The 17,127-nt window shown below is 41.6% G+C and overlaps 1 protein-coding gene across 1 annotated transcript in view; it reads left to right on the top strand.

Annotated features, from left to right (window-relative positions):
- Positions 1 to 15,796, top strand: part of fto (FTO alpha-ketoglutarate dependent dioxygenase) — a 164,552-nt gene extending 148,756 nt beyond the window's left edge. Inside the window, exons 9-10 of the mRNA XM_041792294.1 lie at positions 12,628 to 12,768; positions 14,291 to 15,796. Coding sequence (XP_041648228.1) covers positions 12,628 to 12,768; positions 14,291 to 14,297 — 148 coding nt within the window. The 3' untranslated portion in view covers positions 14,298 to 15,796. The remainder of the gene's footprint in view (positions 1 to 12,627; positions 12,769 to 14,290) is intronic.
- Positions 15,797 to 17,127: the final 1,331 nt, after the last annotated feature.

Below are 17,127 nucleotides of genomic sequence, written 5' to 3'. Positions count from 1 at the left end.
CGCTGGCTCCCAGAGTGTGTGTTTATGTTTGTGTATTTGTGGGATGTGTGCTTGCACTATTAGGCATGTTAGTGTAGGGAGACGCAGGGATAGTACATGGGCAATAGGGCAAGGGGACGAATGGACAATGACATGTTAGTGTTGTATTAAAAATGTTTGGAGCCCCCATACAGAGAAGCAGGGACCCCGCCCTCTACTCTCTTACCAATGTGCTCTCTTTCCGCTGCTCTTTGTCTTCCGCCCCAACCCCTGAGCCCTGTGTGTCATGGCAGCTTCCACACTGGAGCTAAAACTAGCTCACTCAGAGCCCCAGTCACCAGGCCCAGGGCACACCATCTGTAGCCCTCCAAGTCCTTCCGTGTGTGCACGTATGAGTGTGTGACTTTGTAAGTGTGTGTTTGCCTCCTCATTTATGTGTGTGTCCATTTGCGTGCCGGCTTACGAGCATGGCTGTCTCTTTATGTATGTGTGTCTGCAAACCCAAACCGCCGTGCCTCAGCCTGTTAGTCTTGCTACTTACCAGACTTAGCCAGATGAGGGCCACTCAGCCCGGATCTAATTCCCTCCGACTCTGGCAGCACTTCACTCCTGGCTCTTTTTTTTCCCCCTCTTGAGTGTGCATCTGTGACCTTGGCTGACATCAGAGAGGGTTAAACTGTGGACTTGGAGATGCGGCCAGAGCGATTGAGTCGTAAGCTAGTTTTTGGATCGGAGCTTTCTCACAGCCATCTGGGCCTCTATGGGGCTCAGAAAGAGGTTATCCCTTTCTTACTCCCCACAGCTGACCCTGGATCAGCAGTAAGGGCAGAGACTATAGTAAGAAGCTTCCACATTGGGATAGGTTGTGCAGAGCTGGGATGTTTGTGGAGACAAAATTTAGAGAGCAAAGTAATGATGAGAGTCATTGTAATCCATTGCTTTTTATTATGCCAAGCTTTGCATGTGGCTTTGGTGCTATGGCTGGTCTTTGAGCATTGTCTGTGCCACTATAGAGAAAGTTTTAGTCTATACAAAACCCAGTCCCTGATCATGCTGGTATTACAGTTCAATATTGCCACTACAAACAAAACAATACCAAGTACCTGTTGGACCACAAACCGGCTTTTTTCAACACTTTAAGCAACTTTAAAAGACTGACTTACACATGCAGCTTCAAAAACATGCAGCAGCTCATTTGCATAGGCAGGTACATATGTACCCACACACCATTTTACAGCCTCCATTGCTTGCTTTGTGCACTCTTTGTATCCTGTTTGGTGCACTGCCTCAGGGCCTAGCCTGGCTGCTCTTCCAAACAAATTGCTGGCTGTTCACATCGTTTTAAATGCCGAAGCCCTATAATTACACTATTTACTTAATAGGGTGAAACAAAACTCGTGTTCACGCAGCAGGAGCACCAGGTGATGCAGAAGTTAAAACACCTGGCGGAAAGCGCTCCTCTGGCATGGTTGGGGAGTATACACATGTGTACGCATGGATGCAGACACATTTACATGACTGTGTTTTAAACCTGTGCCTCACACAAGGTTGGATGAAAAACTTGACTGAGCCCAGGACCTTTTGTTTTGTTTGTTTACTGCATCACAAATGCATCTGTAAAAGTGCAACAAATAAGTTACCATAAACCCAGGATGACATTTTCAGGCTTAGTTCCTCCTGTTCTGCAAATAGAAAGAATAATGACAGTTTAGTTGTTGACTTATGGCAGATGGATGTGTGCCAGTCCTTTTCTTGTCCATTTAAAGGTTAACTAAATAAAAAGAAGCTTGCTGAAATGAGCCCCTCCCAAATAAAACCATGAAAAGTAATGTTTTATTTCTGATATTGCTTGCGGAAAAGGTGCAGGAGTTGCAAAGCTGGTGTGATGGTGGCAATGGTGGAAAGGTCAGCTGGTTACTTAAATTTTGTTGTTGAATTGTGAACAATCTAAAAGTTGTATAAACTGTCTATACACAGGGTCAAGTGAGGATAGTCATCTGTAGCAGTGATTCTCAACTGGTTTTGCATCAGGGCCCACAACCACTTTCTCAATGACAAATCCCAACCCAAATGTCTTACATTTTTCAATAATAACCAAAATGTTTTCCATGAAAAATTGCTCAGTTTTGGTATGATATGGAATTATACGTAATGGAACAGGAAGATGGTGAAATTTCCTCCAGAATAAAAGCACATCATAGACTATTTGGTACATATTTTTTTTCCAGGCACACATCCATGACCTCTGAAAATGGCAAAACTCACCAGTTGAGAACCAAGGATTGAAAACATTATTACAAGCATAATATCAGAGGTGGAAAAAGTACAGAGAGTAAGCACCTCCAAGTCGGGTCCATGGTCCTCTGCCAGAAAACGGTGGATTGCTCCCTTCAGGTTAGGAGTTTGTCTTTTCCCCAAGTGAGGGAGTTCATGTTTGTTGGGGTCTTGTTCATGACTGAGGGTAGAATGGGCTGTGAGACTGACAGGTGAAGTGGTGCAGCATCAGTAATTTTGCAGGTGTTGTACCGAACCACTGTGGTGAAGAGAGAGCTGAGCCAAAGGCAAAGCTTTCAATTTACTTGTTGATCTTCGTTCCAACCCTCACCTATGTTCAAGAGCTCTTGATAATGACTGAAAGAAAGAGATTGTGGGTTCAAGCAGTCAAAATAAGATTTCTTAGGAGGGGGTCTGTGCTCAGCCTTAGAGATAGGGTGAGGAGCTTGGACATTCAGAGGGATCTCAATACAGAGTCGCTGCTCCTTCACATCGAAAGCAACCAGTTGAGGTGATTTGGTCACCTGATCTGGATACCTCCTGGGACTTCCCTGTGGAGGTCTTCTGGGCATGTCCAACTGGAAGGAGACCCCAGGGTAGACCCAGAACTCTCTGGAGGGATTATATATCCTATCTGGCCTAGGAGCACCTTGGAGTCCCTCAAGAAGAACTGGAAAATGTCACTAGGGGGCATATTGCTTCACTTGCTTCCACCGTGACATTAGCCCCGATAAATGGAAGAAGATGGATGGATGGATGGATGGAAAAGATATACGAATGTTATGTTGTACTCAAGTAAAAGTAGAGATTATCTGGTTTAAACTTACTTTAGTAAAAGTAAAAACAGTGTTCTATTTATCTACTCAACTAAAAGTTTAAACTATTTAATTTAATTCGTACAATGAAATATGATCTTTCCTTATTGGCAAAAATGACAGGAGAGATGATCTCCACCCAGGTTGTTCAGGCAAAGCCACACCTCTATGATGACATAACATACACTGCAAAATTAACAGTTTTAATTATACTCATGTAAAGTTAAATTTAACCTATTTAGCCTAAGCAATGCATTGATTAAGTATACATGACAAAATCGCATAATCCCAAATCCCATAGAGTTAAATTTACACTTTGGAAAGTACTAATATTTTAATTCACTTGTAGTGTTAATTTTCAGCACTTACTGTGCTGTTGTTTTTTACACTCACTGTACTTTTAACACAACATTGTATTATTGTCAATCATTAAAACTGTAAATTTGAGGTATTTACAGTTTTAATGATTGACAAAACTACATTGCACTTTCATACTTAATAAATATTGCCAACTTTCTTTAGGCACTTGTCGCAAAAACTGTTCTCTTCTAGCAAGAATATTGCAGTGGGTCTAATGTAAGCTTAGGAAAAGCCCTTTGATAAAAAATCAGGACACCACCCTTTACTGTAAACCATCTCTTGCCACAGACAGTAAGTGACTAATTCAGTGGATAACTTCATTTTTGGCGGGAAGTGTCTAATATTAAAAAAAAAAATAAAATAAAATAAAATAAAATTAAGAAATCACAAGAAAAAAGTATTCATTCAGTGCTCAATGTACAACAGGCAACTTCTAAACACATAAACATGCCTGAAACCATCTAAAACACATCTAAACACATCCAAGTACTCTGCTGAAGTGGATGCCCCCCGATTTGAAAAGGCTGTGTAGGAGCTTAGATCTTCAACTCTCTACAGAGTTGGGCCAACGCTGATTGGATCAACACTGTCAAATAACTAAGCACCATTTCACTCATAATGGAGTTAAAAATACGCTTTTGGAGTTAAAATCAGCTCGGAAATGTTTAACACTGAAATATTTACACTCCAGTTTTTGATGTGTATGCACTATGCATCCTTTAGGGACACCTAACTCAGTGGATAACCTCACTCATGTTATAGTGACAGATGTAGTGATCCCCAGGTGGGATCACTGCACTGATTGAAGGCCATTTCACTTAGAAAGAAGTTTACATTGCAACTCGGCAGTTAAAATCAACTCTAAAATGTTTAATCCTGAGAAATCAACACTCCAGTTTTTGCTGAGCATAACAGCTGTTTTGGGATGTCATGCCGAATCATTCTGTCATTATGTGCTACTGTGTCGGCAACAGAAGTTGAAAAAGTACAAGAGAATTGTACTCAAGTAAAAGTACAGTTACTATGGTAAAACTTTCTTGAGTTGAGGACAAACTACTGATTTCAAAATGTGTTCAAAAAAATACAAGTACCCCTCAAAAACTACTAAATAACAGTAATAAGAGTAAATGTATTTAGTTACTTTTCAATGTTTAGTGGATGCTTAAAGTATGTTTTAAACTTAGTTGTACATTTCTGCTTTGTATGGGTAAAATTACCTGTTGCATACTTAATAGTAGTCTTTTTAAACTTTAATTTGCTTTGTGATTTTGTCTAGTAATACTTAAAATAGAATTATTTGTGTTTTTCTGAATATTACAACATATGCCTGGATCGGTCTAATCAGTGGTATTTAACTGTTTTTAACTGTGTCAGTAGGGTGTGTACACAGTCAGCGTTTTGTTGTTGATCTCATAATGTGTTTATATCATGACAAGGGATGACAACAATAAGTCATCAGCTGTTAAAAAGGATCAGTGAAATATTTTCTCTGCTCTCATTGCTGTTTGCTTTTCCTCTGTGTCTTTCCTTTTTGTGAGGCAGTTTGATAAACATGTTTCTGAAACTTGATATCTGTTGTGCAACAGTTTGAAGCTTCTATCTCACAGTTAAACTTTACACAAAAGGCTTCAGAACTTAACACCCTGTCCCCTGGAGCTTCAAGGATGACTTGCAACCAGCCAAGTGAAGGTACAATAGACTATAATTAGCTGGGCCAGCTTGACCTGGCCATTGTCACCTGAAGACAGTGGGGAACTGTGCCCATGTTGGATTGACCTTGTCATGTGACCGGGGTCAGGTGTCGTCCAATGGCTTGGCTGCATGGCTGTCGAAGCAGGCCTCATCCATCACCAGCTTTATTGCACTGTTCAGATGATGCCCACAAGGCACTACTGCTCAGACAGGAGGGAGGGGGCACGAGGTGAGGGAAGGGATGAGGGTTTAAAATGATCGTTTTACAAGAACACTGTGAGAACAAGTTTTCACAGCGACTGTGTGCCATTCCGCTGGAAAACTAAGAGTTAGTGCTCCCAATGCCGCAGTAACCCTCTTCCTGATTCCCTAACAGCAGATTTACAACCTTTTCGTACGCCGAGCTGTGAAAAAGTGCAATCACTCGAAGGCTTGTAACCTCTTTACCCTTGCCATCAAGTCCTCCTATTGCTCCATTTTCTCTCCTGGGCTTTATAAATAAACAGCGTCATCAGGAAAAACTTAACTGTCTCTTAAGAACCAACTCTAATTAGTTTAGTCTGTATATATCAAAATGTTTCACTACGGTATTTGGCCATGTGTGACTCATTTTACATGATGATGGAGTGGGTTTGGGTAAGCTGTGTTAAACGGGCATCCTTCTTTGCTGAGTGCTGTCCTTTGGGTATTACCTACAGCTCCCAAAGTAAATGTTTGTTTTTATGTTCTTCTGCTTAGGTTGAGCTAGCCTGTAGCCTGGCACAGGTGGCTAGTAGACCAAAAGTTGCAGCCACACTCAATCCAGTCTGCCTGAAGCACTCACGTAAACACACACACACAAACTCTCTCTTTTTCTTACTTTTCTTTCTCTCAAACATACACAGATCCAGTGCTTAAGGGGGTGATCTGTCGCTCCGCCCCCTGTCGGAAGAGTAAACGGCCCGGAGGGTTCTATCTGTTTGTCCTTTTCCTTCCTCTATTTTTATTAGAGCCTGATTGCATTTGAACAATAGTTGTCTGCTCGTAAATTTTGCGCCTGTGTTGACACTAGGCCACATTCCATCCCATAGCCTGAGGAGGAGAAGGAGCAGGCCAGGGTGTTCGGTAATTTGTTACACTGTTAAGCACCTAATGGACGTCCACCTGGTTTTTGAGCAGTAGCTGTACTTCAGGGGCCTGCCTCCTTTGCACTTCCAGACTGCAATAGTGTTTTATTGCCTCCAATTATGAAGGCTATTTAGAGGCTACCTTGCTTTGTGTGTGTTTTTCGGCTACATCTGGTTCACCCTGCTCTAGACGGGGCAGCCAGCAAGGCCACATCAAACACTGAGGGTGTGAAGCAGGCAGGGTCTCTGCAGGTACGGCTAACCTTCTCTGTTTGTGCCGTAGGCTCCTGTTAACTCTGGGAACATTACATGAACTCTTAGTAACTGAAGTCTGGCTTTGAGATGCCAATAATGAAGCTTATTTGTTTCATGTGGTTTAATGAGCAACCCAGACTGCATCTGGCATAAGGGATACCTCACAAAATAAAAGAAAAGGAGGGCCTCCCCACCCAAAGGTACATTGTCCCAGATGCAGCAGAGTCACGACGGCACGTGGGGAGAGTGTTGAAAGCACCCCACAGCATCCCCTAACCCCCCCCCCTTTAGCTAATGCATTTTTGTGTGGTTTCCACAACCATTAATTAAAGGGAAAAGAGTGCATCAGATGTTAGTTTTATTAGCCCAGGCTCCTTAGAGGGAATCAAAATGAAAGGAACATATGTCATGCATTTGATGACGCCCCCCCACCCTTCCTTCTCTCTCTGTTTCTGCCTCCACAATTGCCCACCTCACATACTCACAAAGTGTACAGTCAGCAGCTGTCTGCAGACACAATAGCCTTTGATTGATCCTGAGGAAACGGTTAAGACGCAGCCCTGCCCACGCTTTCTGGCTGGCTGGCTCACATTCTGCACCACTTTACATTTAGCGCTGGATGTGGCAGTGATTGGGATAATGGCAGTTGGGGATAGTGGGTGGGGATCTGAGGCTCTGCTCAGGCTCTAATGAGGACAGCCCTGAGAGTTCACAGGACCTTTTGATTCTTGGGTGGTGCACTTGGAGATCCAAAGCTTGACTTTTTACAGGTTAGGCCTTGTTCTAAATGTCTCCTTGTTATACTTTATGATGTTACTAATATCTTGCACAACACAGCAGATAGATAAGTATGTAGATAATAGGTGTCTGTCTCTTTCTCACCCATTATAAAACTGCATGACACACAAAGACAGATGTGTTCAATCACTCATTTCTTTCACAACATCACAAAGATACCGAATGTACATGGATAATATACTCCTTTCTTTCTTCTCTCTCCCTGGGATGCGATTGCATGCCTTACCTTCAGGGGCTGCTTGATTTATGAGACACATGCCTGTTTTTTCATGACTTGTTTGATTGCATTCTCAGCTATCGGGCACTCGGGTTGCCAAGACCATAAAAATTCACACCTGCACAGGATTGCTAGAGAGTCATATGAAGCACAGGCAGAGCATGAGGCAGCAGGTGATCTGAGGTATTTTGCTCCCTTGATCAGCATAGGCGTACAACACAATTAAGAAGTGACACTAATGATTGATCGATGTTGCTGTTATGTGCTGTAGTGTAACTAAGACAAAGGGCACGGCTTTTGTTTTGGAAAGATGTTTGAGGTGATCCTCAGTGACCTACTTTTAAATGTTTTCTGACATCTTTTTATTACAACTTTTCTCTTTTTAATTAGCAAAAAATTCATTTTTCATGCCCTCAAGTACTGTGTTATTAATGAGTATTAATGCTCAAAACAACACAAATACAACCTGATAATGAGGTCAATTTTAAGCTAGATGTAGTGAAAATTTTCTACTAGACAATATAGAATTAATACTAGGGCTGTCAAGATTAATCACATGAAATATGATATATAGAGGTCCACAATTACTGTGCTAATTTCTCGAATCTCAGTAAATCTCATACTTTATTGGGCCTTTTGAGCAAACTTAGTCCACATCAGCATCTCCCTGCACCCACAGGGATGTGAAGTAAGTTCAACACTGCCCCTTAATGTCTCAGTTCACTTTAAATTCTCACAGACAGCTCAGTGGACAAGTCAAAAGTCATCTGCTTTCTTGTGCTTCATTTAAAATCCATAACAAGTTCCTTTTTCAGTGGCTAAGTTCATGTTAAATCTTGAAAGATGAAAGCAGCTCTGTATCCAAACAGGAAATGAATTACGCTTAGGTTAGGACAGTAGAGAAATCCAAAATGGCACATGAACAGACACTTTTTGCTCATTTCACAATTTTGCATTTGTAACCATTTTGCTTTATTTTGGATTTTTTGTTGCCTTAAACTTAGGATAACTGACTTCCAGTTTGGATAGAGGCCTGCTTTCGTTTTTGAAAAAAAAAACCTAATTTAAACCCTTTGAGGGGTTGAAGATTAAGGGCAATTTAACCACAGACAAAAAAGATCTAAAGAGTATGTAAAACTCGCCTGCCAAATTCAGCATTTACAAATACCTGTCTTCATACCATGCCAGCAAAAATAAAAGTAATTTCTCTTTCTTGATTATTAAAATAAATAGGCAAACTTATGCACTCTGTCTACATTACCAAATATTACTGCAATGTTTTAGTACGTAAATGTTGACAATGTCCGTGTGCAATTTAGACAATGTTCCCCTTTTGCCTGTTGCATCTTTGGGTTATTATTGTGACTAAAAGCCTTTTTTAAAGTGATACATTTCAATACTTCTGATTGAGATAAAATGAGTTGTATTGTTTTAAAACACTTGGTTTCGTTTAATGTATGGCAGCATCAACATTTTTGACACCGTTAATAAGTATGAAGCCAGTAAAATCAAACCACACTTCAGCACTGAAAGCCTAAGCTGTTTTGCAATTCCACTTCCCAAAATGGACCTTTACCATTCATTGGTCAACTGCAAATATGGAGATGGATCAAACATACAATATATAAAACTGAAAACATGGAATAGAAGATCACACATTACTACATGGCTGAGTCCTCTAAAAACTCTGCACTTAGAGTTTTCCCGTTCAGGATCCAGTTTGAGTTTCATGAAAACAACCCTCATCCTCTCCTAAAAGCTCTTCATCAGCATAGTGTGATCCCACTGTTGCCCAAAGACAATGTCTGAGGTCAGCCCATGCTGTCTAATCCCATGTGGATACAAATGACCTCCTGTAGCAATAATGCAATAAGTGTTGTCTCCTATCTATGTTCGCTGGGTTCTTTTTCACTCGGCCTGACACAATCGTGCATTTATCAGTGTAATTGCAAGAGTTGGAAGCACTGATGTTGTCTATTAGGCGGATTTCCATCCTGTTAAGAGCGGTGGACCTTTTAATGTATGGCCCCTGCTTGAGTGTACTGCTACACAATTACACACTGGTCCAGAGATTGAGTGGGCCGATGATGCTGATGATCGGGATGGTTGATGATGATATTGGACCACCCAGCACTCTTCTAACAAGCCTTTCAGAGGGAGACGAAAAGTGAAACAACAAAGTGAAACCCAGGTTAATCATTTTATTTACTCACATATCTCTCTCTCTCCTTTCTTTAACCAAGTGATGGAACCTGGACTGTGGAGCAGGGGGGATGGGGATCGATGGGGAACGCATTACAGTAAAACGTATTGATTAGGAGACCTGTGAGCAGTGTGTTGGAGATGGCGGAATGATGCAATACTTAAAGGAATTTATCCTTTGACTTTTACATTAACCTTTTATTGACTGCTTTGCCTGTCCATAATTAACACTCACTTTAGCTAAAGTGGTTAGTTTGAGCGCAAAGGGGGCTCCGGACCTTATTGCAGCAAGGGCCGTGGATCTCCTGCCCCAGCCGCAGTTCAAGTGCACTGCGCTGTGAGGAGGGAAAAGCCTCTGTGGAATAGAGGCGATAGAATCCTAGATACCTTTCACATTAGCATACCATTTGAGCAGGGGCCTGCCAGGCTATAAGGTTTCAGGGCAAATTGAAATGAGTGATTGTGTTGCCAATCTCTCTTGACCGAGCGCCAGATGGGATAGTTAGGCCCATATCTGTCTGGGGTTAATCCATTGGAACAGCCTGGACTCACAAACACACTTAACACACAAGTCCTGCACACACACCTCTTTGTCTTTGACCTTAACTTTAAGGTGGGCTGTTCTGCCATGGGAAAGTCTTTTGGTGAGCCTTGTTTGTACGCCACTGTGGCTTACACTGAATTTCTAGCAAGAGCCCCGGAGAGCTTAAGGCACCTCGCTCGATATTGACTTTTTGTTTGGTTCCATTTTAGCAGTCAAGAGACGGCACTCTGTGAACAGTGGTAGATTGTGTAAAGGTGTGTGCTGAATTACCTACACTGTATTATCTTTGATAGTGTTCCAGCCTTGATATCTTTTATATCTCTGGTAAACCAGGAGTCCTCTATTTGCAAGCTAATGTTGCAAGATCCCTTGTCAGATAAATGCAGCGGCTCTGTTGAAGGTGTCGGGTCAGGTTTTTACGCTATGTAGCCTTTCAGTATGAGTGGAGACAGCAGAAAAGAGCAGAGTGTTTTCTCTCATAGCTATACTGCATGAATACTTAATCAGACTAAATCAAAGGCCTGAGTTCCCTTAGCCTATGGTGTCCTTAAGCTGATGTCAGCAGAACTCAGCAGTGTGTGCTGTCTGGGTCAGTTTGCACTCTCTCTCTCTATCTCTCTCCTTCGATATGTATGCCAGCCATGTCCTCCTCCTCCTCCTCTGAAGTGGCGCTTCCTTTAATTCGCACCCTAAATAAATGATGAGAACATTTAAACACACGGCTCGTCGCAAAGCCCCAAGGTCGCCTAATCGTATTATTTATGAAGTGATGTGCTACATAATGGTACTTAGTGCATGTTAACAGATGCTATTATCAGGCCCTGATCCAGAGCACAGAAGATATATTGGAACAGTGGATGTTAATGCTGCTCCTCACCGCCATAATGAAGCAGCTCCTTAAAGGGCTAACCGCACCAAAATGTAGCACTTAGGCCCAGAGCCAGGCGAACATTAAGTGGCTCCAGTGAAAATATATAACCACAAATTGTGGCAGCCCCTGGCTGTCCCCTGACAACTTAAACATCCCCTCATCTCATCCATAACCGACCCCCATATCCATCTCTTCAGCCCTCTGTGTCCCCTCCTGTAGTCACCAGCCACAAGGTGGTGGTGGTCCTATGTTTGTGTGTGTTTATGTGTGTTATGGGAATGTTTGAGGTTTTTGGTCAAGGAAGAGGTGGAGGGATATGATAGGACAGACCTTGGCATGATGATAGAGTGGGGAGTATTACCGTCCTTGTGGCTCAAGAAGGAAATTCTTACAAAAACACACACGCTAGACACACACCGTACAAATGCCATCCTCCACCCCTCCCTCCTGCACCTCTAGGTCAGAGGTCGCTCTCATCTGTCAAGAGGCAGAGGGAGGGCAGATTTACAATGACAGCAGAGAGCAACACCAAGTCACCGCAGTAAATATTTACACTGGTCTGACAAAAGATGTGGCTGAGGTCTGTGGGGGTTCCAAACACGGAAGAAATTACAGCTAACCTCCAGATTATTAATCATAAAAAAAAAAAACACGGTGACATGAAAGGGCTGGATTTGTCACCGCTCTGTCATGATTGCAACAACAGAGAATGATGTTCTTCTGAAAGCATCCTGCTGAGTGTGCCTGTGTGTGTGTAAATGGAAGGAGCATTAATCGTGACGCATGATATCATGGTTTCTCATCAGCTTCATACTGCTGCTGCCATTCATTGTTTTGAAAACACTTCCCTGACAAATCCCTTTCTGTAAATCGCTCAGCAGCTTTTAGTTCAATGGGGTTTTGTAATTGCAAATCACATACAAATCAACTATTCAAATACCATTACCAGTACATAGAAAAAAAGAGTTTCATGTGAATTATTGTAAATTAAAATATTTCCTGTATCGTTAGAGCAGAAAGATATACTTAGTCTTTCCTATCCTGGAGGTTGTAATTGGACCAGTATTATTAGGAGTCATAAAAAGCAGAGGAAACACACAAGCCGACTGCCTCCTGGTCAAACACACAACGCCCACTGTGTGTTTAGGGACGACTTAGCACACACACACACAAACACACAACATTAACTTAGCATCTTGATATTTCTTGGGCTGACCCCTTTTAAAGCCCCCAACAGTCAATACAGAGAGAGCAGAAAGTCAAATCTCTGTTTATAAATGAGTGGTGTAGACTTTTTACACCATCCATTTGCAATTAGTTGGGTAAAGACACTTAGAAACCTCTACTTAAGTAGAATTCATGCATCAACCAAGTATCTAAAAAATATAAGCCTGGTGCAAAGTTCTCTCCATGACCTGACACGTGTCCCAATACTGATGAGTGTCTACCAGTTGTTTTTGAATTGGAGGGAGGAGTTAATGGTGTGTGCTTTTTCCTGTGTCCTGTCGCCTCAGGTGCCACTCCAGTCTGGCCCAGACATTACCCCCTGAGGAGGCCCCAGTGGACCGACCCTTCTGGGGTGTGGATGACCCCAGCATGCCGCTGCCCTTTGATCTGGCTGACATCATCAACAGAGTGGAGTCCCTGCTCTGGAGGTGAGCTCAAGATGTTGAAGAGTGGGAATTTGCTGATGTACTAAAGTCCACTGGTAGATTTCAGGTTGCATTAATTCATTCACTGGCGGTATCATTGCACTTTCATAACTTTATCTGAGTGCTGAGTAGTGCCTTTTTTCTTGTAACTCTGACATGTTGTGCATAACATGGAATATACAAAAAAAAAAAACTGGAACCAGAAATCAATCTAAAGGAGAGGGTTTTTTTTCTAACTTTCCTAACTTTTGGCTTAAGGGGCTGTTGAGAAAATCAGTTCAATGAACCAGAAAATGTCCCAACATGATTTTTTTGGATGAATACAGAAATTCTGCAACTGTAGTCATCATCATTTACAAAAGACTTTTAAAAAACTTCAGTTTTAAATGGTCTAATAATAGCACTGTTTATCCAGGGCCCCCTTTAGCCTACATCAAGTCAGTTCAGCAATCCCAAAATCAAGGCTTTGAAGCACACACATCAAAATTTTACTCAGTACTTCTTTGCAAAACTGCTCAAGCTCTGTCAGGTTGCACAGGGATTGGGTGTTAACAGCCCTTGTCAAGTCCAGCCACAAATTATCTGTTGAATTGAGGTCTGAGCTTGCAAGCCATCATTTTATCCTCTACCTTTCGAAGCTTTCTAGGACCAGCAACCTAGAAGCATCCCCACCACATGATGCTGCCACCAATGTGCTTCACAGTGGGGAAGGTGTTTTTTATGGTGATGTGCAGTATTTGGTGTCCAAACATAGCATCTTGTCTGTTGGCCTAAGGCACCATTTTGGTCTAATCAGACCAAAAACTCTCTTCCACTTGATCACGGAGTCTCCCACATGCATTTTGATGGACTCTAGTTGAGATTTAATATGATTTTTCTTCTGCAGTGGTTTTCTCTTTGCCATTCTTCCATAAAGCTTTGACTTATGAAGAACCCTGGAAACAGTTGTTGTATACAGAGTCTCTCCTATCTCAGCTGCTGAAGCTTGTAACTCCTTAAGAGTAGTCATAGGTGTCTTGGTGGCCTCTCTCACTAGTCTCCTTCTTGTACAGTCTCTTAGTTTGTGAGAGCAGCCTGATCTTGGCTGATTTAAATGCCCCTGACATGTACTTTTCAATATCCTTTTCTCTGAGCTGTTTGGAGTGTTCCTTTGTCTTCATGGTGTAATGGTTGCCAGGAATACGGAATAACCAGTGACTGGACCTTTCCAGACACAAGTGTCTTTATACTACAAACACTTGAGACAGATTTCACTAAATGTGAGACTACTTGCACCAACTGGCTGGACCTCTGTTGAATTAGGTCAGATTATATATCTTTGTTCTCTTTGACATTACTTTGAAGAAATCTGAAAAGAGTTTTTGTTTGTCAAAAAGCCAAATTATAGTGAACATGATTGATTTATAAAATCAATAAAAGGGTAAAGCATCCAATGTGGTGAATACTTTTTATAGAAACTGCATTTTAATATAAAGATTTAAGTTTTTTATCATAAATGCAAGGGTTTTTTTTTCTTTTCCAACAGGATGTGAAGGATGGACAGAGGTTGGGAAAGGAATAACAAAAAAATACCCCACCAGCTTTATGAATGGCCCCGACATCACCTTTGGGGCAGACCACTGAACAGTCCTCTGTTGCGATCCAAGATTGATTTCTTTTTGATTGGGGCATGGATATCCACCCACCTCACCACCAACCCAGACCATCTCAGCCCACTGCACCTTGGAGCTGGCAGGAAGGAAACCAGAGCACCACAATAGTATCACAATAGTGCTTCAGTAACATCGCTAACAACGCTAGCAACGCTTAGCAGCAAGCTACTAGTGTCACAACGGTCTAATGAAACATAAGTGGAACCGGCATTTCAGTGTTAGCATACATGTGTAACTATTTATTATTTCTGTGTATTCTGTTCCGTAACCTCATGTAACCCAGATATGCTTTTATCAATGGATTGATTCATTCTCAGTAGTCACAGTACAGTAGGAACATATATGCTTTCTGTTTGTTACACAGTGTTATAATACAGTATAGAATGGTAAAGAAAATTGCTCACATTGCATCTACTTGTGTATAGTAAACCTCTTTATTGTGTTCAACAGTGGAACAAGCCTGAAGAGACCAAAGAAAGATTATAAGAAGAAAGTTATGAATGTCACCCAATGGCGAACATGAAGAATGTGTTGTTTAGAGTTTATGCTGCAGTTGTGTGCTTGTGCCATATTGATGTGTGTTTGTATGTGTTCATTTAGCCATGTGAATATACATGTTGTTGGTTTGTGTGTTTGTGTTAGTGCACGTTCACTGTCCCACTTGTCTCCATGAAGGAATGTGTGTATGAATGTGATAGTGTGGTAGTGTGTGAGAGAGAGCCTGTAGGCAGCCTGCCAGTTGTTTGTTCTTGAAGATACGCATATGGAGAAACAGAGAGTAGCAGCGGGGCCCCCTCTGCCTCTGCTCTGATGAAAGGCAGCACTGATAGAATGACCCGGAACACAACCGCCGTTTCTCATAATTACAGCTGTTCAATCGCTTTTAATTACTCTTAAAGTGTGTAGAGCACCACGTTCCCCTGTAATGCTGCAGGCCATCCAAGAAGAGAGGGAGTGAGCGGGAGAAAGATCCGGAGCTTCTGACAAAATCCACTTTCAAAAAAAGGTAAAAAAAAAAAAAAAAAAAAAAAAAGGGTGGAAAAGGGGGCCGACGTCAAAGCAGTGTAGCAGCCCTCCTCGTTTGATTCCTTTCTCTATCTAGTTCATGATGAAGTAGAGACGCTGTTTACTATTAAAAATGCAGAATGCACTCCTTTTTTTCTTCTGAAGTTTTTTCCAAGATGTTAATGGTTGCCAAACGCTGTTCTTCTTGCTTCTTCTTTTGCTGCGCCTCTGTTGTTTGTTGTTGTCAGAGAGATTTGTTTGTAGATCGGCAGTAGCGTTGACTTGTTTGAATCACTCTGTGCTCCCTGCGCCACAGCTTGTCTGTCTGAAGCAATAGGAATGGCAGTAAATAAAAAAACAAGTGTTTTATCCAATGACCTGCGTCGCTCTTTCTTCTGTTTGCTTTTGTTTTTATAAAACTCCAAGTTTAAAAAAAAACACATATGACAGGCACATTTTATCATGCATGTTTGCATGATCTAGTCTGAATGTCCAGTGATTGTACACCTCCTAATATTTAAAGCTACTCTTAAACTCATCTCATGATATTAGGTACCTTCTCCTTCTTTCCTTCTTAAGATTAACTATACAGAAATAAAGATCCTACAGGGAAATAGACCACTGGACAGAATATTAGCTGACATACTGTTTACCCACGTCAGACCAAGATCAACAAGGGACACATGCACATCAAGTCTAGAACCAAGCACTTTTTTTCTAGGTGTTACAGCTTTGTTGTACCAGAATCAACAGTACCAATTACATGAATTAATCCAAAACTTTAAAATGAACAAATAAACAATATTTTTAATTTACTTTGGGGTAAGAAAAAAAAAACAGTAATAGATAATGTACAGGTTGTTTGCAATCACATGATCATGAATGTCCACTGGGGGTCAGGAAGTGGGGGACAGCCATTAGGAATCCCTACACTATGAAAAAGGGACTTTTACCACAGTTTAACAGATTTACCTGGCGTGAATGTGATCAGCATCACAAATTACTCAGTCCTGCAGACCTCCTAGTGTCATAGCCAGATGAGGGGAGACAAGAGTCTTGATGAGTCTTGTACAGAACGCTGCTGACATGTAAAAAAAATCCTAATTTGTTCACAATTATTTAAATTGAAACAGTGATATACTATCAACTAAATAAACACTGTGGGTTGAGCAACTAGGAGATGATGTGCCATTTACAAACGAGCCTGTGCTACTTTTTTTGTTAGCCATGGGAGCTAGCTCCCGTTTGAGTGCCAGTTTTATTTCCTCCTGAAAGTCAAACTGGTACTCTTAAAAGAGTCTGATTCCCCGTCACAATGAGAGACTTTGGACGTTGGTGAGATGAACATCAGCTGAGGAAACAGAGTTTAATGTGCTAAACCATGGCAAAACTGTACTGAACCAAGCTGGACTGCTTTGTGGAAACGGATCATACAGCGTTTGATACCACTCATTCATTGAGTGTTTCTGGAAAGTCTCCATTTGAAGGGCCGTGTAGCCCTAGCATCAACACCTTACCCATCTGCTCCAACCAGCGTCAGGACACCTTACCTCTAGACGTGGACAGTGATCGCCCCTTCACAATGTATCCTTCTTGCACAGCAAGATTTGCTTTGTTATATTTCAGTAAAATGTCAGTGATCTATATGTATCACATTTTTATGACCGTCTCAGGATGATTTGGACTAACTTTGTGACCCCTTTTA

The sequence above is a fragment of the Cheilinus undulatus genome, linkage group 1 (genome assembly GCF_018320785.1).
Source record: "Cheilinus undulatus linkage group 1, ASM1832078v1, whole genome shotgun sequence".
In the NCBI taxonomy this organism is placed as follows: Eukaryota; Metazoa; Chordata; class Actinopteri; order Labriformes; family Labridae; genus Cheilinus; species Cheilinus undulatus.
This window is presented reverse-complemented; position numbering and strand designations above follow the sequence as displayed.